The sequence below is a fragment of the Anarhichas minor genome, unplaced genomic scaffold (genome assembly GCF_050575085.1).
Source record: "Anarhichas minor isolate MPS153535 unplaced genomic scaffold, ASM5057508v1 ptg000003l, whole genome shotgun sequence".
Taxonomy (NCBI): Eukaryota; Metazoa; Chordata; class Actinopteri; order Perciformes; family Anarhichadidae; genus Anarhichas; species Anarhichas minor.
In genome coordinates, this window is record NW_027466449.1 from 1,396,570 (window position 1) to 1,418,391 (window position 21,822).

General features: G+C 42.0%; 1 protein-coding gene across 1 annotated transcript in view; it reads right to left on the reverse strand.

The window, feature by feature from the left end:
• Positions 1-1,176: 1,176 nt before the first annotated feature.
• The window catches only part of LOC142951519 (guanine nucleotide-binding protein G(I)/G(S)/G(T) subunit beta-1), a 30,400-nt gene continuing 9,754 nt past the window's right edge, over positions 1,177-21,822 (reverse strand). The window contains exons 2-11 of the mRNA XM_076093117.1: positions 13,170-13,276; positions 12,505-12,543; positions 12,104-12,210; positions 8,764-8,827; positions 8,240-8,402; positions 7,396-7,462; positions 6,460-6,661; positions 5,997-6,213; positions 3,788-3,903; positions 1,177-3,380 (exon numbers count right to left, since the gene is read on the reverse strand). Of these exons, the coding sequence (XP_075949232.1) occupies positions 3,797-3,903; positions 5,997-6,213; positions 6,460-6,661; positions 7,396-7,462; positions 8,240-8,402; positions 8,764-8,827; positions 12,104-12,210; positions 12,505-12,543; positions 13,170-13,226 (1,023 nt within the window). The 5' untranslated portion in view covers positions 13,227-13,276 and the 3' untranslated portion in view covers positions 1,177-3,380; positions 3,788-3,796. The remainder of the gene's footprint in view (positions 3,381-3,787; positions 3,904-5,996; positions 6,214-6,459; positions 6,662-7,395; positions 7,463-8,239; positions 8,403-8,763; positions 8,828-12,103; positions 12,211-12,504; positions 12,544-13,169; positions 13,277-21,822) is intronic.

Genomic DNA, 21,822 nt, shown 5'->3' on the forward strand with positions numbered 1-21,822 from the left:
CTATCAACACGTCAAATCATCCCAAAGTGGCAATTGGAACTTTTTACAGTTTGTCTGAATAGTGATTCCATCTGGACAATGATGCAATTGGACTGATTGTGGTCTAACTGCTGTGCATGGCCAGAATTACCTTGCTTGGGGGCAAAAATCAAATCCAGTGCTGGCCCCCTGTTGGCCCATGGGAATCTGACTCGGGGACGTGGGGTATACAGTAAAGAAGTTATGGCCCAGCCTGTTAACCACAATGTGATAGCGCCACTGTCTGGCTCATTGCACACAAATCTACCACTTCATGGTTGTTCATTTAGTGTATTCATCCACCAAACCTTTGGAATAAAGCTTTTTAAATTTAAAGTGCAATACAATACATGTATTTCCCCTTACAGGCATGATATATGGGACCTTTTTTTTGTAGAAAAAAAGTATTTTACCTTTTAAAAGGTAATCATCTATCAGCCATTCATCAATAAAGGTTTCAAATAGTGAATCATAAACCCAGTTCAGTGATATTCATTAGAATTCTCATAATTTTGCGTGGTCCGACAGTCTGCCCCCCCCTCAGCCCTGGTTATCCAGGCCTCCCTTCCCTCCAGCAGGCCCAGCAATACGGCCTGGGACTCCCAGCGGGGACCTGTGGAGCCACACTGAAGGACTTTCTGGTGAATCTGTATGATTTCATCAGAGTTCGCGTGGACTCTGACCCGGTGGCAACGATGACAAGCACCAAGAATAACGATATAGAAATAGCTTGTTTAAATAGACCATATAGAGGCATCAGTATTAAATTGAGACTGCTTCATAACCCTTTTAAACTTCCTCACACTAACTTTAACCAGAATTTTTGATTACTGTATGTATTATGGTTAAATCACATTAAATCAATATTAAATCCCTCATTGTATTTCATACTTATGTGCAATAGGTGTACAAAGATCAGGTAGTATTTCCAAGAGACGTGTAGATCTCAGAAGTTGTGCTCGCTAAGCGTGAGCATACAGTATGTAGCTTCTGTATTTGTCACATCACAAGTTGATGGCCACAGTCTGCAGTTTTAATTTCTATCCTCACAATAACTACAAATACAAACAGGACTGTGAGGCGTCCCTTTATACTCGGTGCAAAGGAACAAACTGCATGTAGGAGAGTAACTATGACTGTACAGAGAAGCCAGGCTGATTCAACAGTGGATAAGAAATTGTTTATTTGACTTGAACATAATTACAGGGAAACCAAACAGTCTGCAACATTCTAGCTTCAGTGGTAACCGCTCTAAGTGAATCACACTCAACACAGGTCATCTCAAACTGCTTTTTATTACATCTTAAATAACAGTACATTTTAATATAGTTTCTATCTTGCATCCAGCTTTCGGTTGTACACTGACTGACTTTAAAATTAAATACAAAAGGTGAAAAGGGAAGAGTGGGGGTGCAGAGCTCTACAGTTATTTGATGGAGAAAGAGAGAAAAGGAAAAGGGAATTTAATTAATTTTTAATATTTTTTATTTCATTTTATTTTTTGCCAACTCCAGGCCTAACGCACAATTACAGCACATTTTTTTTGTACAGAATGTCGCAGAGAAAAAAACAGAATGGAAAAAAATGTCACTACTGCTAAAGAAAGAGCGCCTCTGTTTACAAGGAGAAGGGAACAACAGAAAGTTCTGCCATTCAGATGCTGCAAGATTTTTTTTTTCATTTTTTATTAAAGGACAGAAAAAAACCTGTTATAAAATGTTTTTCTTTGTAAGTGGAATTTTGTTTGCTACAGAAGGAATGACAATTTGTTCCATTTGAGATTGTGTATGTTTGGGTGAATGAATGTACGTATGCATGTGTGTACAATTTTAACATTTACGTTACTTCTTAAATGTGTGGAATCCCTCCCAAGTATGGACCAAGTAACCGTTTATGTTGCAGGGTTTGCTTCTCAAGTGCATAGCTTTGACATTTTAGTTGAATCATGTATGCACGGAGTAGCCAAAAAAAAAAATAAAAAAAAAAAAAAAAAAAAAAAGGAAAAGAAAAATATAAATACCATTGTATTGATATATTCAACAGGTTATTTTCTTAAAGAAAAACATCAAAGGACTTAATTCCATATGCACCTTTTTAAGCAATTCTACAGCATGCGATTCTAAGAGATAACCCACCCATGGCAGACAACCAAAATCTTTTTTTTTTCATTTTTAACTTAAAAAGTTTCAATATCATTATTTTCAAACATTGATTTATACAACATGTCATTCACAGAGTAGTAACTGCATTTCCAAGCACAGAATGGGCACCTCTGTTAAAAGAGAAACGTCCGGATTGCAACCGGGCTAAAGTGGAGGTACTCCCTACCCGACCAACTCACACCACCGGTCCCAACCACGGGCAACAGAAACCAGGGGGAACCAAACCAAATTAAAGGAGGAAAAAAAATGAATAAAAAAAAGGAGGGGCGGGGTGGATTATGATCCAATGGGTTAATCTTCATTTAATTATTCTACACTGTCGCCAGACAAAAAGGTGTAAGAATGGTTAAAATGGGTTTTGTATTTTTGTGTGTTTGTTTCTCGTTTTAAAAACGAGCATTCATCATCATAAACAGCATGTGCTTGGTTAGTTAACTTTTTATTCTATATATGCAAAGTTTAATTTTTGTGCAAACAAAGATTTGTGGACTACACTGGAAAAAAAGAAATGGTAAAAGTATCATGGGACTAAATATACAGAAGGGCCAGAAGTGGCTTGAGGACTCCCTGTTGAAGCTCAATTCTCTCACTTTGTTCTCCAACGGGATAAAGCTGGATTTAAAATGACATGATCTGGAGGTTCTTCTAGTTTTAAACTTAATAACATTCTCTAAAATGTGTAAAGACAAGGAAATAAAACAAAGCTTTGATCCTCATTTTAAACATTAACTGACAGTTCACTGATCTACTTCTCTCCAACAGAAAAAAAAAAGAAAAGAAAAAAAGAAACATTGCCAAAAAGCTCGTAAGAGTTCGATCACCGTCATGTACTAACCTTCACTCAGACCTGTGTGGAATGAGGACGCAGGACATGTTTGCTTGGAGGTGGCTTACTACAATACCAGACCATGGTCATGGGAGGAATGCACAAGTTTCCCCTCCACTAAATCCCTCAAGCTTTGTATTTTTTTGTAGCTAAATGAGTGACAGACAATTGTGCTCTTTCAAATGAGAAGGGGGGAGAGAGAGAGAGAGAGAGAGAGAGAGAGAGAGAGAGGGAGAGAATTTTTGCCCTTGATAGATTTTTGGGGTGTTTTGGAGTCAGTATCATGGTGTTTTTGAAAAGATTGGATATGCAATAAAATTGAACATTGTGATGTTGGAATGGTCTTCCACTCAACGTTGGAGTCCAGACGCCATCTGGAGACAAACAAAGAAAAAAAAAATATGATTATCATTATTCAGGTAAATGACTCATTGGCCACCGCACGGTAAAATCATTAAATTCAGGGCTGATCATGTGTGAATATTTGTAATCGCTCATCAGACAAAAACTGCTAACTTTACTACATTTTAATCGTGTTTGTGTTCAAATTCAATGTCCAAAACAATATGACAAGAAATGTTTGAAGCTATGTGAACAAGAAAAGGCATCGTAAAAAGACATCCAACAGGATTAATAACAGCTGATGTGATATTATGTTTGGCTCCTCTCTTGGTTTTATATGTTGCACCTTCATTCCCAACCTCCAGATGGCAGTCAATACAAACTCTAGATGAGGTTCAAACCTCACACATCACTGAACATTCCTCAGCCCTTCGTTTACCTTCAGACTCTAGTTCCAGATCTTGAGGAAGCTGTCCCAGGACCCTGTTGCCACGGCCATGCCGTCGTCGGTCACACCCAAGCAGCTCACCCGGTTATCGTGACCAGCCAGGACACCTGCAGAGACACCAGAGGCTGAGACACGGAAACACACCTGCTCTGTCTGATCAATGCCACCATCTAGGATGGACGTGGCTAACAAACTCATTGTAGTGCAAGTGACAAAACAGTAAATTCATTATTTCTAAATGACTGTTCTTAAAAGTGGAAGATGGGGAAGAAGGTTTCAGGGCATTTGTCGTCATGACACCCGATATGTTTCCGTTGTTTGGTTCAAAACACAAAGAGCAGGATATATTCAGGTTAGACTTATTGAAGGCTGATACTGACCTGATGCTGGTAATCAATATTCCACCCACCAATGGATCAAATATAATAGTGTGTGTGTGTGTGTGTGTGTGTGCATTTGAAATGGCCTGCTGAGATGTGGGCCTCGTCTGATCCCTGACCCACTATACGATCAATAGCTGTAAAGTATTCATGCCTCCGCGGGGGCGCCGGCTGCTCTCCAGATATATATATTAATGCCTTCTATACTGTGGAACAACAAAACACATCTTATCCCGCTTTGACTTATTATCAATATCAAACAGCTAACATCAAAATCAAACTGGAAAGAAGTTGAAGAAGAAGAACTCAGATAGTAAAGTAAGTAAAAGTCCTGCATTCTAAATGTTATCCTACTTGAGTTTAAAGAAAAAGGCCTTTGATGTTTAGTGTAACATTTAGTGCGATGACCAAACAGCTAACTTTTGTATGATCACAACTTATTTCCCTTTTGCTTTCTGTCGCTGTGTTCCAAACGCTAGTCCAGATGTCATGTGAGGTTCTTTTTCAACAAGCATAAAGCTGCAACTTGTGAAGCAGCCAGGCAGGAGTTGTTGTACGACAGCGTCTCACTTCCAACCAGGTGTTCTTGAACCTCTGGCTGGCCGGCTGGATTCAGTGCCTTCAAAGCTTTCTTCTATGCTTCTCCTGACTGGTAATAATACTCAGCAAACTTTTCATAACTATGTTTTGGAAATGTTCTGTTGCCTTCATGATGTAAAAATTATTATCATTATTGTTATTATAATGTATGCCAGGAGGGTCATGCGGCTAGTCGCGTGCCTGAGTCCGTGAGTGAGTGAGTGAGTGAGTGAGTGAGCTTGCACCTCTGTGTCTGTCCACGGCTAATCTTGCATTCTGCTGCAGCAAACTGCTCAACATTTTGGGTTGGTTGCCAGTTATTGGCCGCATGCTCAAGGACCCGTCGTGGTTGCAGTGACTCACACTTTCTCAAAAAACATCTTTTATTGACTGTTTAATACGGCCATTGACTGCCTGCTGGCTCCTCCCTCACAACTCTAAACCCCCACCGGGCAGTACGGGCAGCTAGTTATTGTTTTGGCTATGTGTGTTTGGCTAACAGCTACCAGTACACACACTGCTGAGTCAGCACTGCCACTCAGCTGCTGCTATACGACCACTTCGAGCCGATAGCTCGCACACATTGCTGCTCGTTTTTTGAGTTTTGAAATGAAGTGTGTTTTAAGACGCGATTAGACGAGGAGTCAGCCAATGATCGGTTGCATTGATACAGCAGTGGTCGGTGCAGACACACCTGGCCGAGATTTGCTCTCTACAGAGTTCACCTTTCTAGCTTAACCGTATTTCTGATGTGGCATTTTAAAAGGGAGTCACGACAGATCAAAGCCAAACTAATGAGTACGTTTTCAATCTGTGAAGGTCCATACAACAAAAAGTCTGTTTTATAAATCTGTAATTCATGTTTCAGTATACACACTCAACATGCTTCAGGGAACTCACCAGGTGCACAGAGGTGTACAAAACAGGAGAGCTGAAACCGAGCTATAGATCAGTTCTCCACATTTCTTATGTTTAAACTTCATCTACTGTCTGTTTACCGCTAAATTATAACGTCAGATTTACTTGAAACACAACACAAAAATCTGTGGTTCTGATCAACAGCTGGGACGGATATGGTCAATTTCTTCCCACACCTCTTCTCCACATTTCTGACTGGAGCTGACACCAAACTGACATTTACTGCTGGTTATTCAGACGGCTCAATGGAGCAGACCTGGAAACATCGACTCGTCACATCATGATACTCCAGCTCTTCTCTCTCGTCTTGTATGGCGGCTTACCTGCACGGTCGGCCTTCAAAGTGTCCCAGACGTTGCAGTTGAAATCGTCGTAGCCGGCCAGCAGTAGGCGGCCGCTCTTGGAGAACGCCACGGAGGTGATCCCACAGATGATGTTGTCGTGTGAGTAAACCATCAACTCCTGGTCGGCACGCAGGTCAAACAGCCGGCAGGTAGCGTCGTCTGAGCCCGTGGCAAAGGCGTTGCCATTAGGGAAGAACTGCAACAAAAGGACAAAGGGAGATTTTTCATGTTGATACTTGTGTGCATACATCCTTTACTTCTGAGTGATAGATGAAAAAATATTCAAATGACTGTATTTTGTTAATGAATTGAACCTGCCCTCAAGGAACTGAGATTTGCTCCGATAGACCCGACTTGGACACGCCAAGAAAGATTTGAGACCTGACACCCTCCTATGATTCATATGTAACATCTAAAGGAGAGTATGCGTGTGCAGCCTTACGCAGATAGCGTTGATGTCCGACTCGTGGCCAGTGAAGGTCTGTCGGCACATTCCTTCTCTGATGTCCCAGAGCTTGGCCGAGGCATCGCAGGCCCCAGACACAAACAGCCTGGTGTCGGGCGCCAGAGAGAGACTCATTACATCACCGGTGTGACCGGCAAATGTAGTCGTCTGCTGACCGGTCTCAATGTCCCACAGAGCGCTGCGAGAAAGCAGAAGAAACGGTCAAATTAAGGGATGGGTATGGCTAGGACTAGTCCTATTGGTTCTTTTCCATGACACACTAATTGCTTTACAGGACGGCTGCTTTGTCTCAGCCAGCAGATACGTTTACAAGAATTTGCCAAATTTTAAGATACGTGGCAAACAATGCTAAACAGTTAGACTACATACAGACAGCTTTGGTTTTAGCTTGTTTGTAGCAATTCGCTATTAGCCGAGCTAGCGCACTGTGCTTCTATAAGACATATATAATAAACTGCTGACAGAGCAGATTGAAATATCACTTTTCTACTTGTTTACACCTGTTTAGAAAGTATCAGTATTGGCTTCTTCTCTCAAAGGTTTTGTTGCACAGACAGTAACGAGTTTACTTGTTTTCAACTCAAGTAATCTTCGGCGGCCTCTCTGCTGCCTGGCGACTTCGCTGTGTGTGTGTGTGTGTGTGTGTGTGTGTGTGTGTAGGAGCCCCAACGTAGAGAGCTAGATAGGCTGCAGCTTCATAATAAATTACAGATTTATTACAGATAAAACAACATCAGAGTTTATCAATACCACAGTATTAAATCATTTAGCACCTTTGCCTGTTTAATACCGGTTTCCAGTAACCACGCCAAGTCAAATTACAGTTTTATTAAATTGTATTAAACTGTTGATTTTAGTTGGGTTCTAGTTTGTGTAGTATTGGGTTGCATTGGCTGCAGTATCACAACTCACCAGGTGGTGTCTCCAGAGCTGGTGACGATCTGGTTGTCATCCAGGAAGCGACAGCAGGACAGGTAACCTGACGGTAATCAAACACACCGACTGAATAACTCATTCGTGATAGACTGTCTTCTTCATAGCATTAAGAAGTAGAGGCTTCAGGTCTTTACCGTCTGCACAGAGGAAGAAGTTATATTCCAAATTATCATCACACCCTCAGAGAATTCATTGTGGGCTGAGTTTGGGAAGTGGAGGAGAAGAATTGACTAATTCACTCCCAGGAACAGAAAGGAAAGCTGGAGGATATCTCCCGGTGCATGACTGGCTTCCATAATTCATCCTAATTCATCTTTTACTCGCTGGCAGAGTGTGCGTACGCCTCCCTATAGCAAGAACTAAAATGCTGACACACTTCCTGCATCATGTGACGCTGATCAGATGAATGCTCCTTGCCTAAGAGCTCAACACTTTCATTAGTTTGAGCTGGGACACGGCTCGAACAACTCCTGTTTTTAATGGAGAAAGACAACATGTGACTGGAATCTCTGGGATATGAATAGAACTGGGCTTACACCGGTACATGAGGTTAAAACAACGTCAATATCAGACATCAATCACAGAATGACTTTGATTATTGGATATTATTTCCTCATCACATAAATGAAGAGACAATTTGAAACTTGTGTGGAAAGTAACCTTCTCTGTAGTGTCACTGCTAAGCTAAGACTGCTGGGTGCTAATGGAGATTCAGTGCTCCTGAAGGTTCCAAATCTTACTGTACTGATGGATCTGACCTTCAAAACATCCTGGGACTGATGGGTAAATGAGTTTGCGTTAGCGGATGTGTCCGGCCTACCTGTGTGTCCGGCCAGCTCGCGGCTGACGCGCACGTTTCCCTCGCGGGTCTTCAGGTTGTAGATGGAGCAGATGTTGTCCAGGCCTCCACAGGCAACGTAGTTCCCAGAAGGGGCGTAGGCGCACGTCATCACCCAGGAGGAGCGCAGCGGGATGGCGTGGACCTGGAAGAGACGAGGAAGATTCAATATTAGATTGCATGCAGTGACAGATGGGCGAGAGAGAGAGAGAGAGAGCGAGAGACAGAGGGAGGGAGAGAGACATGTGACAAGGTTGGTCCGCAATATTATCTTAACCTTTCAAGGGCACAACACAGACTATAAATAGCATTACTTGGCACCCTCAAACACTCGTGAATTATGTTATTATGAACTCGGCACTCTTTGTCAACCTAAATGAAAGTAACTTCCAGAGAAGGGGGAGTAATGAGTAATGAGCATTGCTTAAGCTTTGATTAGCAGGTAAAGAGAATGAATGACCACGTTGACATTGTTTCAGTTCTTAAGAAATGTTTTTTGTTTTTACCTTGTTCGTGGTGTAGCTGTCCCAAATAATGAGCTTGCCATCCTGGGAGGCGCTGACCAAAAGCCTGAAGAGGAAGAGAAGATAGTTTAAACTATAGAACAATTCAATGACCAGTCCACTGCCCATTTTGAATAGTTTATCACATCCAAAAATGGCAATTCTGCGATGGATATGTTCATGTATATATTGGTACTCAGTTTCTGTCATCTCTGTCCTTCAGTAATGCAAATAACAGTGATTGATAGACACTAACTGGGAGGGTATGGCTGTTTGAATATTTAAATAAAATGTTGTTGTGAGCATACTTCAACTTTCTTTGAAACAGAGAACAAAAACTGCAAAAGCCACAACGGTGAATTAAAACAAACGTGGACCGACTAATGGACATGCACGACGCTGCATGGAGTTTAAACAGGTAATGAATATAAAAGCTTTTAATCCAGCACCTGTATACCAGATAAATATGTCACGGCATTATTTTTAAAGCTGCTGCTGCATCAACAACACAGTATTCCACAGAACGCACACTGCTAATCCTAATACGGACTGATACAGAGAGAGGAATTCTAATACACTATCGAGTACTTTCAAGATCGCGTATTCACTTTCAATGTTTCATGTGCCTCAAACCTGCAAAGTCTGTGTGGGAAGCACAGTTATTCTAATAGGAACCATTACTAACCCTGCTTTGCATTCTAGAGACGGCTCTCGGGTACGTCTGTGACCGTGCTCCGCTATCTGGGGTGAATCCAACAAGAGTAACCACAGTGACAGTCCCAAAACACACAGGACCAGGAGAAGGAGTGAACACACCAAGGCCTGCTGGGACTACGCAAATCTTAACTACCGCGCTCGAATGTGCACACGCCGGCTGATAATAAGCCAGGGACAGAAGGGCCTGTGCTGGGAATTATAGTCTGAAAGCAGAGCATCAACTTCCTGGTCTTAAAATGATCAGATTAAACTCAAATAATCAAAAGATGATGTCAAAAGCAGGAAAATGTATAAATTAGGCTCCTTTTTGCAATGCCAGCGAGAGAGTAAGTGTGTGTGTGTGTGTGTGTGTCAGCTAGGAGACAATGATGCGCTCACTCTTTCGTCAGAACAGAGCTCTGACAACATGGTTGGGAACAGACGCCCAATGTTTGGAAAAGCTGTGATTTATGAATTCACAACCAGTTTGTGTTGCTCGTCACTCATCAGGTCTGTTTGAGTAACTGTGATGCCGTCGAGTGACTTAATCAAACACAAGCAGAGGAGCGTGTGCTCAGCCGGAGCTCTGTCCAGCTTAAGTTAGGGTGGGGTTATACGGCCAAAATCTGGATAACGATATATAGATATATATACACATACATAAAGTATATAGCATGATTTCTGGTGAGTCAATAAATAGTCTATATGAAATAACCCCACCGTTAAGTCTATTTTTGTATAGTCCTGTGTGAATTAAATACTTGACAAATGTAAAGTTATGAGTATTTTCTCTTGTCACTAAGAAATTTGTGCAAATTGAACGTAACAGTTTCAAATGAAATTAAAGAGAAAAATGAATAATTATTTCCAGCTGTACACTATGTTTACATGTATGCACACAAATACAGAGTAATCACATTAATACCATAGTTTGGTATAACCTACACTGGGGTGTTCCCATGAGCGGCATTATTATCAATTCAAGATCTGAGTTAGTATGTGCTTGTCATTATGAATTTAGACAACGTAATTGTGTATCTCGATAAATTAGTTCATCACAACACGACTCCATTGAAAGATAAATATTGAAATATCGCTCAGCCTTAGCTTAAGTGAATAGCAGCAAAAGAAAATCATAAGATGAAGCCACAATTTCACATACTTAGTGAGTACTTCAAATAAACATTCATTTGAAAAGTATCTTAATTCTACACCTTAGAAACACAAGGTAAATATGCTGTATTACATCAGCAAAGCCAAACAACCGACAACAACAAACTAAACTAGCTGTGGTTATGACTCACTGATTTCACGTAGATCCAAGTTATCTAGTGCAATGGTCGTCATCCAGCCTCCCGCTCATGTCGTCAATACCAACAACTATTGTCCCAAATTTTAGTAAATAGCTCACTTTGTCCAACCAGAAAGAAAACATTTTGTGAAGACCACACAAGAACCGTTTCGGTCGATGCGTTCAGCCTCTTTGCTCTCTACCTGTATTCATCCAACGCCTGCTTGAATGTGATTGGTCAATACTACACTTCTGAGATTCATAAAACGCTGGCATTAAGTTGCTTGTGAAGGGGTTTAACCAACAAGATGATCAGCAGTAACCCTAAATTTGAGCTACAGATTTTTTAAATTATTTTGTTATAATAGTACAACTACAAAGCTTTGCCTTTTACAGGCATTTACCAATTTATAAGATAACGATTTTTGGTACATCAGAGTACAACACCCTGAACATTTAACTCAATATACATTAATGGTTTACGAGGGGAAGTTGAACTTCTTTCTCAAACTGTTGGGAACCGACCACTGAATCCTAGCAGTGTCTCCATGGGGCTAAAAATAGCAGACCGAGCTGCGACTACGGGTCAAAACATCTCCGTGCGACCTTTCTGGGCAGCTGAATCTCAGCAGGTAGTCTAATAAATACCCCAACTCCTCCAGGAGGTCAAACATTAACCGATGAAACAAACAAACAAACAGTGGGCAAACACAGGGGTAGACTTCTTCTTAGCTACACGACTGGAAGGATGATGAGGTGACATAGCAGTTCTGTAACGGTCTCTCTGTGGACTGACGCACACCAGCACCGCAGTGATTAACTTGTTGGCCGCTGAGGTGAGAGGTGTGCGCTCCTCTAGGGGGAAAGGCGTTCTATGTGAAGAACGGAGTGTTGCTTCATCTTCCTTGGCTATCTCGCCTCAACACAGCTCTAACAAAAGGCTGACTCCATTTTGAGTATTTTCCCTACCCACATACCCCACCCCCAATGCACACAAACACAGCACGCACACACACACACACAACACACAGTAGACACACTCACAGATAGAGCGACTGATGCATGCCCAATGCGCATTCAACAAAAAATGCATTACCTATTGTGCATGTGCACAAATAACCTGCTTTTTGCAACACTGAGTATATGTTAATATGATAGATCGCTTTGTACAAATGTCAAGAGTGGGCTATTGTAGAACGTCGTGGTTAGACGAGGACCCTCGGGAGAAGGGACGAGCACAAAGACGGTCAAGCTTGCTTTTATACTCATTTCCTGTATTTAAGTGAGGGGGGGGGGGGGGGCTGATGGGATGAAATATATTTAGTTAATGGACAGAACGGAGTTGAATGGGATTACCTTGAGTCAGTGCCCCAGTGCATGGCATAGATTTTAGCCAGATGCCCCCTCAGTGTCCGTCTAGTGCGCATCTGAATTCTGCCAACAGGGTCGATGTTAGCTGTGATCTGAGAAGATGAAGAGAGAAAGAGTCACTTTGAGATGGCTGTGTAGTTTACTGCTATATGCACTCAAACTTTAAGAAAAACAAAAAAATAATGCAGTCTTCAATCATAAACACCCGCATTCAAACATTAAAGCTGATTTTAGTACATTTTACAATATAGTTAAAAAAGTGGAAATCATGTCATTAATATATATATATATATATATATATATATATATATATATATATATATATATATATATATATATATATATATATATATATATATATATATATATATATATAAATATCTTACCTGAGACAGGGTAGCATCCGCACACGCTTTCCTGGCATCCTGAAACACAACAACCCACACTTTTTGAGTACCACTCAATAAACCAAATTGTGTTTACAGCAGAATGTACAAAAAAAAAAAAAAAAAAAAAAGAAAAAAGTATAGTGTCAGTACTGGTCATACAATTTGCCCGTGTAGAACTCGTCTCTGTCACAAACTGATATTATAATGTGGTTCAAAAGCCAGAGGGCTCTGAGGCTCCTTCATTACTAAATCAATGTCAAAATGAAAAAATAAATATATAGTTGTGTGATCTCAGCTGAAGTGCATTGTAGCAATAATAGCACCCATTTAAAAAATAAAATAAATGTCATTCTGCAATTATGGAGCAATACAAGTCAGAAAAATGACGGCATTTAAACTCTGCATCACAGCAGGTAAGATGAAATCTCATTAGGCTGCATTTCACTACAGTGATGTAAATAGAAACCCTGTCTGGGCTTTAGCAGACATTAATCATACATTTATAATGTCAACATGGAGAGGCATCAATATAGGAAGCTCCTCGGTGAAAGATCTGCTTTCATCAAACACCAGTTTGAAATATCGGTCTCTAGAGCGACATCCGTGGATTTGTGAACTAATGGAACAAAATAAAGTCAGATTTGAGGACTTGGAGGCCTTACTCTGATCTGGTTCTTGAGCTGCTCAGCCTCCTGGCGTAGCTGATCCAGTTCACTCATTTTCCTCTGCTAATGGTGTGCTTCGCTCCGCCGCCTAGACTCTTGCTGATCTGGGGAGACAAGAAACAAGAAGTTCAACACACACACACACACACACACACACAACATACTGCTCATCAAGTCATTTATACTGTGAACTTCTGGTACTCTGGATGCAGCCCGAGTATCACACAGCGCCTCCTGAATCCAGACAGAAATTACAGCGAGTCACAACTGTCCCACACGTTCCAGACGAGACTCAAGACTCGTCCTTGCCAGCTTCAAGCCGTTACCTAGCAACAAGCACTCGGCAGCTACTCTGGGTTTAAGAGAACATTTTTGAAGACGATGTTGAATTTCTTCTCTCTTCCCCTCACAAACAATAGCAAACCCTTGGGCAGAGATTAGGCCACAGTAAGCAGCTGATAACCATTACTCAACAGCCAAGGCAAAAAACAAATAATTAAAGAATCCACTCGGCTGTAAGGGAGCAACACGTACCCCTTTACTGGCAAAAGTAGCAAGGATTAGGAGTCCAGATATGGAGGAAGCAGAGAGGCGCTACAAGAGACCAGCTCTGGTTCGGTTGCTCTACTGGAACCCCGAAGAGCTCGGACGGCGGGCGAGGTTTGACGAGGCTGTCAATGCTCTGGCCTCTGGACTCTAAGCCATCCTCCAATGTCATCCCTGTAATCCTGGGACACAGTTGATTCAGCTCCTCCAGCCAAATCCGGTTAAGACAAAACCTGCTGATGATCCTAAAAGCAGCGGCTATCCTGCTGACCTCAATCCTCTGGTTGACACTCTTAGCACCGACACTTTCACTCTCCATAGAAAGAAGACAAGGAAAAATACTATTGGAACCATTATGAACTCTGGTGTGTCGGTCACTGAAGGAATACACAGCGTCAGCACCATTACTACTAGAAGTGCCTGTGGACGTCTCCGTAAGTCAGTAAACCTTCAACGTTCATTTAAACGGTTAACTGCAGGATGATTGATATTTTCAGTGACCCCCATCCAGTGACAATAAGTTCAGGAACCGTCTTCCTTTGATACTCTCTCCTCTTACTCATTTTTAAGACAAACTACTCACAACTCTTTCTAAAACTAAATGTCCTTATAGAAAACTAAAAGTAACATCACAGCCCTTCTGTCAAATACAAGCCAACTTCAGCACCGTTAGTTCTGCAAACACAGCTTACCTCCCTGTCTCGATACGAGTCCTTTGTCTTGGGGAGTGTTGAGACCTTCTGAATGAACACCTTATCCTTCAAGCCCCTGACATTGCAGGAGCAGCTCCCCCGCAGGAGCAGCTCCCCCGTCACCTGATTGGCCAGCGCCGCTAACTGGGTCTGCATCTAAGCAAGGCGCCTTAACCCGTAATCTTGGTGATAAAAACATCTCACGGTAATATCACAGGCTAGTTTCTTGTCTTCTCTGTAACAGCCCGCTGATTAAGAGGTAACCTACCGGTGCCCTTTTCAACAAAAGACATCAACTAGTCAACAGAGTCATGGAGTCTGAAAGCATCGGTAACACCTGAACATTTGCAAAAAGGTGTGTTGGGCCGAGGATATGTTCCACCGATTGATGAAGGTTACGGTGATTCACAGACACTGATACGTATGAATGTTTTAGAGTCCAAATGTGTTCGTTGTAAACACTCTGTTGTCCTGATATTTTCGTCCAGCTCTCCCATAAACGTACTTGATCTTGGGGTCGTGTGTTCCCGTGGCCCAGGAACTATGGGGGTGGAGTCTGCTGAATGGTCACACAAGCAGCTACAACACGTGAACCGCATCCATTCGGTCTGCAAGCAAGCGCTGGTTGTCCCGGCTTTAAACGGTCGAAGCTCGACATTAAGGGTTAGGGTTAGGGTTAAGTAGCGGAGATGTTTTTACTTGCACGATAGCCAAACTTACTTGTCCTAAAAATGGAAAAAGTAGGCTCATTTATAAATAAATCAACAGAGATTTGGACAACTGGGGAAACGTATTAAAAAGATAAAGGGGGAGAAAAACTGATTGTTTTCCTTTTTTTCCTGGGTATTCTTGTGCATAAAAACGAAATACTGTAATTAAACATTTTTGGGGGGCATTAGTAGTTGAAATTATTATTATTATTATTATTATCATTATTATTATAAGCTGCTTAGAGCTAGTGTTAGGAAGTTAAACAGGTCAAAATTCCCTCTCTAATATCTTTTTTATTTTGCTGTGAAAATGTCTCCTTCAAACTGTATTTAACAAGGTTCTTCACCAAAACTACAAGATTACATTTGAACAATGTAATTTACCTTCACCCAAAACTCATGATCAATACTCAGTTTAAACGCACCAAAATGTAACTGAACGGAATCCCTGTACGTTAGTTATTAGCTCCGTTAGAAGCAGGACGGTGCTCCGCGCTGTAGGCAGATGAAAAATATATTTAGTTGCAAAAAGTCTGAATCAATAACTGCGAGATGTCTACGATCCCTCTACACGAGTGAAGGCTTGATGTCCTTCCTGGTAATGCCCTGACGGGCCTGTGCTGCAGCCATCTTCACTTTGTTCTTATTTAAGGGACTTTGTGTCTTCACTTCTGGTTCAAACAAGAGAAACACATGATCAGCTGGGCTGAGGTCAGGTGATCAATGTAGCCTGTCAAGAACATTCCACGGTTTGGTCCTTAAAAAGCTCATCCAAAATGAGGTTAATTTCCGACTGCTTTGTATAAATTAATTGCATATATTTCTGCTTTACTTATCGCTCAAAAATAACAGATTCTCTAAAATGCAACATTTCCAAAAACAAGTTAATGTCTAATTGATGAAATGTAGCGATTTGAAGAATAAAGAACGTCTACTGAGAAGGAAACATAATAAGGCAGCAAGTCGTTACTGGCAATTAGTCTTAGAGGTGTGATTTAGAGAAGTCTTTCTCCCTTGTGCTGCTGGTGGGAGTGTTGAAACCACTGGCAGCCCAACACATACAGCACATACAGCCTCCACTGCACTGCCTTCTCTCTCTGCCAGCTATTTTTAGAGAGCTGGTGGGGGAGGGGGGGGGGGGGCAGCAGACTTCACATTTTCCAGCCACTCCTATCAGCTCCGACATCTCGAGCACAACACAGTGACAAGGAGAGAGGAAGTGTAATTTGACTCCACACACTAGCACACTTCATTGGTATTTCTCCTTCCTGAATAGCAGCGATCATGCGAGCGCCATTCATTTTCTACAGCACACGGACGTTTCAGTGGGCTGGGTGGGCGTCTTAAACCAGAGAACGTTTCTACAGACGTTTGGTTATACGGGGCACAGGACGAGAAGACTAATCTCTACAGAAATGAATTTCAAATAAAAAGGACTGAAAATTAAGAGCAGTGCATTTGTGAATTTTAAATTGTTTAACCCTTTTTAAAAATAGTAACTTGCATTAAATGTTAAAGGTAAATATGGGAATGAATATAAAGTAAAAAAGAACATTTTAAATGATTCTTTTTAGGTTCAGAAACCATAAATGTGCAGCGTTATGGAAAAGAACAAGACTTAACAGACGATCTGTCCAATCGCATACTGCACTGCTCACCTGATTAGCACCATAACCATCAAAAGACCTCTGATAACTAGACTGAGGACACTTAAAACATCAAATATCTGAATAATATTCAATGAATTTAATTTAAAAAAACAATGGCTAAATAGATACAGGTGTGAAAGGATATAAATCACATGATGGGTTGGACAGTAGATTTTTGGGGAAGACTAGAGGCTCCACCCTGATGACATTAAGGAGTGGGGTGGGCAGTGAGATGTTCTGGTGCACAAGAGGATAGAGAGGCAAGAGAGGCGAGTTGGAGGACAGAGCCAGATTAAACTAATGAGAGTGAACAAGCAGAGGACAATTGGGAGGGGAGCTGCTCATTAACCCTTTGGTGAAGAGGAGCGAGGCTCGGTTAGCTTCTGAGCGTCGACGACTGAGCAGAGGCGGCCTACGCTTGCTTGGCCCTGTGTTTTTTGGCCTTCCCAAAAAATAGCTTTGCTCCTCTGGTACTCAGCCAGATACTCTGTACAAATGAGCACGTACAGCACACAGCACTGTACATATTGTACAGGGAGTCAGCAAAGGAAATGCAGCACAACATAATGCAGTCCAGTACAATAAGCCTGCAATAATCGTAACGTATAAACAAAATGACCCACTACTGTTGCAATATTCTGATGATGTATGAGACGTGATAGACGAGTACGGCAAACATAAATCAAATGATAATTGTCAGTCACGGGGTCATCACTAGCCCCTCGAGTACAAAGCCACTTTAAAGTTGCTGCACTGTATTTTTAGGTTAGACTCACACTCAGATGTTGTCGTACCATGTAATGAAAAACAAGTCCTGACTACCGTGCGTCTCCTTTATACTGCAGAATGAGCAGGCTGACAATACACATTAAGGACCCTATAACATCCTTCTACAAAGCCCAAAATGTGTCTTCCATGGACACAAAGCCTGGATTGTATTGTAAGATGTGTCAAGCGGTTAGTAAGTGACCGAATCATTGATGGCAAAGGATTGTGAGTAGGGCCGATACAGGCAAGATATTCAATGGAGTAATAATTGCACCCTCCTGCTTGGACACCATCTGCCCCGCCCCTCGCCTTCATGAGGGTCGCATCCCGTTACTGATCGTTCCTACTCACTCACTTCTCTGTGGGATCTTATATTCTTGAGCGTTAGAGTGGCATTAAGGTTGTGGCTGATCTGCTGTTCCTACAGTCTGTGCGAGGTACAGATGGTTATGTATTAGACTGTTTTTTTGTAGAGAGACTTTCAGTGGCTGGCTGTGGCAGTGCTCCGCTACGGATCATCTGTGTCAGCATGCTGCCTCCACCTTAGTGCGAGCGCGTAGCCTCTTGAAGCAGGCGTTTCCTTTTTAAGGGAGTTTCCTTAGATGTGCTCAACTCTCTCTCTCTCTTCCTTTGTCAAAACATTCAGCGGATGTGGCGACAGCGCGCACACTTTACAAATACACTCGCTCTGTGGTTTCTGCTACTTCCATTGCACTCGTCGGTGTCCGTCCAGGCTTTTGTACCGGGCTATGCAATCAGCTGCGTTACAATAGCAGGTTGCACAGGACATCCTGACAGGCAGGCTTATGCTAACAGACAAATGGGAGGGATGAAATCAGGAAGGAGGGCGGTGGATCGGCAGGAGGCGCTGTGTGTGTGTGGTGCTGCTGCAACACCAGAGGATCGGCTGGCACTTCACACTAAACTAGGTCAGTCTGGCTTAGATTAGGCCGAGCCCACCACACTGGTAAACAAATAATCAAAACTGACTGATGACTAGAAGCTGAGCGTACAGAGTGTAGATGCCACGCAGGGCTGTGCGAGGGAGACGAGCTGGTCACTGCAATAACTCAGAGCAGCATACATGGAAATGAAACAACTAACTTTATCAGACACGTATTATAAGGCGTTTCTTCAGGGCTTATTTTGGACTTGCAGTTGTGATAAATTCTGCCACACAGACGACAACCGAGGTGCCAACATGCACAGAAACCTTAAAAGCCATGAAAAACGGCAGATCGCTCTAACACTCTTATGCCCGGCTTACAATGAGACTGCACTTTCAGGTCTTGATGCAACCGGAAAGGCTTTTAGAAAAGCACTCTGGAGAGAAACCATCTCACTTCTTCTTCTCTCCATCCATCCGTCTGAAGAAAAGTCTCTGCAATATTTAAAAGCATTCTCCCACCGCTGTGCCCTCCCAATTTGAGTTAAGCTAACCCCTATTGTGCTCAAAAGCCTCCAGTCCAACCGGTAGTGACGCTGACTAGCTCCAACTACCAAAACAAAAAGATCAGTCAAAGTAACATCAAAATGTACAACTAGTAGTGTATATCGGACGCTGCCCTGATCTATTTGTGATGGCTTGTTTTGGCTCAATAATGCCCAATCCATTCCTTGTTTGTTTTTTTAGGGGGACCACACCTCTGAACTTTTGCTGTTGGTCATTTCTCACACTAAATGTGCGCTGTGAAGCTGGTCGATGTAGAAAAGAAAGGTACAACAATCTGATCATATTTGCCCATATTGCCCACTAATGTGGGCAATATGAAAGAACTAGGTAATAAACTATATTAACTTATGTCAGTTCACATTTACCACATTTAAAGTGATCCAATTTTGAAAGTTTTGACGAGTGCAAAAAACAGATGCGAGATGATACTGTAAGTGCATTTGTCCGGTTGGTGGGTGGGAGTCCAACTAAGTGCTGTGAGGAAGTGGTGCATGGTAAATGTAGCTGAAACACAACCAGGTCACATAGAAGGCAGGAACAAGGGAGCTGATGATGCAGTACAAGGAGACAGAAGGGGGATCGCTCCTGGACATTTCTTAAAAGCCACATCCAGTCTTACTCTCTCCATTCTCCGTCATTCTCTCCAACACACACTTTCTATGGTTCTCCACCAAACAGGAGGCCTCTACAGCACCATGGAGGAGGTCAAACCGTACTCTCCCTCTCCGGCTAGCATCACAATGAATTAACATCTTGTGAAATGTTTTAATGATGCTGTTCCAAAATACAAGTTCCAATATCTAACTGTACAATGCATGCTGGCTCCGATGAGTTACTTTCCATTATTTGACAATCCAAAACTATTGCTTTATATACGTTTACTGCAGTATTTTCAAAAACACAACTACATGGGTACATCTAGGCTGAAAACAAACACCCACTTTCTTAAACATTTAGGTAGAGGCAGAACAACAATTATAGTGAAGTAACTGGAATATTTAAATCAGCCGAGTGTGATGATTAGCACTGTGACACGTACTGGCCACTCCTAATGTCATACAGCAGGCAACTAAATGTGGATTATTCCTTTAACCAGTCTGAGGAGTAGGTGGGTTTCAAATCCTTATGGGTCTTAAGAAGAACGGCTGAACTGAAAATGAATAGCCTCGGGCCCCACAACCCATTTTGCTCCGTTGAAAGTGGAGCAAACTCCCGGGGCTACAAATGAGTATGCATAAGCTGACACAGTTCTGTTCATGATGTTCCACTGAATTTGGGTGCACAATTCATTTGAGGGGTGGAAAAAGAAACAGTACAGTTCAGCATTTTCTAACATGAAGAGGCTGCCTTTACCGTTCCATTCTGGTGTATACTCTACCAGAAAGATAGTTTAATTTTTCAGCTGTTTGTGGCAAGACATATTTTGGTCCCTGAAATATCCCTACAGGACAAACACGGGCCCAGAAGAAGGACACATGCACTAACTAACAGTTTCAGTCAGTTGAAGCCTCATAGATGAGGAGGGGTGAAGGGCTTTAGAAAAAGAAACACATTTCATAGGACACACTGAAGCTGTATGCGTGACACAAAAACCTTTCCACATCAGCGGACTTGGAGCCAGGGGCAATAAGTGTATGGTGAAACCCTTGCATTTCCTGAACAACAGTCACTTTACCTAAAAGTTCAAGAAAAAAAACACGTACTATCAATTACACAGTGCACAGCAACCTTGCTTCTGTTACTGAACATATGCTAATTTGTTTTGCCTCTTTATGTAATGTTTAATCAGCTCACGGTTAGGTTCATTGGTGACTAATTCTGATATAATCATAAAAAAGACATACGTTTGTGTACGTCTGCCATGCAAACATCCTTTACACTTAGATCCTTTCCCAGATTAAATCTTAACTTTGTTAAATAAAAATAAACTGACTTGAAATAGGTTTGGGCCTTTGTGCAAACATTACTCAAGCTAGATGTGGAATTTGTGTGAACTGTCCCTTTAACTGGGCACAATTTTGTGTGGGCTCTCTCAATGTGGCTGCCAACTGCGGGTATCGTCTGACGATCGGGGACATAACATCAATGGGACCGACAGTGGAGTTTAATTGATTGATTAGTGAAACGTTCCATGATGCGGTGTGCTCTTACTAGACAGGGTGCATTGTTGGTAGAAATAGCAGGCATTAGCTAAATGAAAACAAGTATCTGACAATATAATTCAGGATAAGCTGGTCTGTAATACAATCCTCTGAGCAGCCGGGCTCATGCCACACAGACAGGCTCGCACTAATGCGGGCTGATGTTCTGCGAGTATCATGAAAAGCAGTCGCATACATTAACAAAGGTATGTTTTGTGCTTCGGACAGTTGCACAACCAGCTTTTTATACAGATAAATTAACGAGTTAAATTAAAAAGGAAGAGAGGGGGGGGGGGGGGGGGGGGGTCAGGCTAGCCCAAAGCCAAAAGCATGACTTTATTTAAAACATAAAACACACTCCTTTGATTGCATTAATAATCATATCCCTCCTCCCGTGCTTTCTCTCCAAGCGTCCAAGAGAGGAACAAGCCTGTGTGAAGAGTCACATGACAGCTCGCCCACTAGAGCTGCATTTTGTGATTCAAATCGATCTTCGTTTGAATGATCAGATATCTACTCTTTAAAACCCAGAGATTGATCTTTTAAGAAGCCTTTTTCCCGTGGATGCGTGATGAAGAAGCTCAGTGGAATCAAACTATGCCGGGAGTTGCTCTACTGAAGGCACCACCAAGCACACACACTGTTCAAATGTACAGTGCGTGTGTGTGACACTGTACATTTAATAGCACAA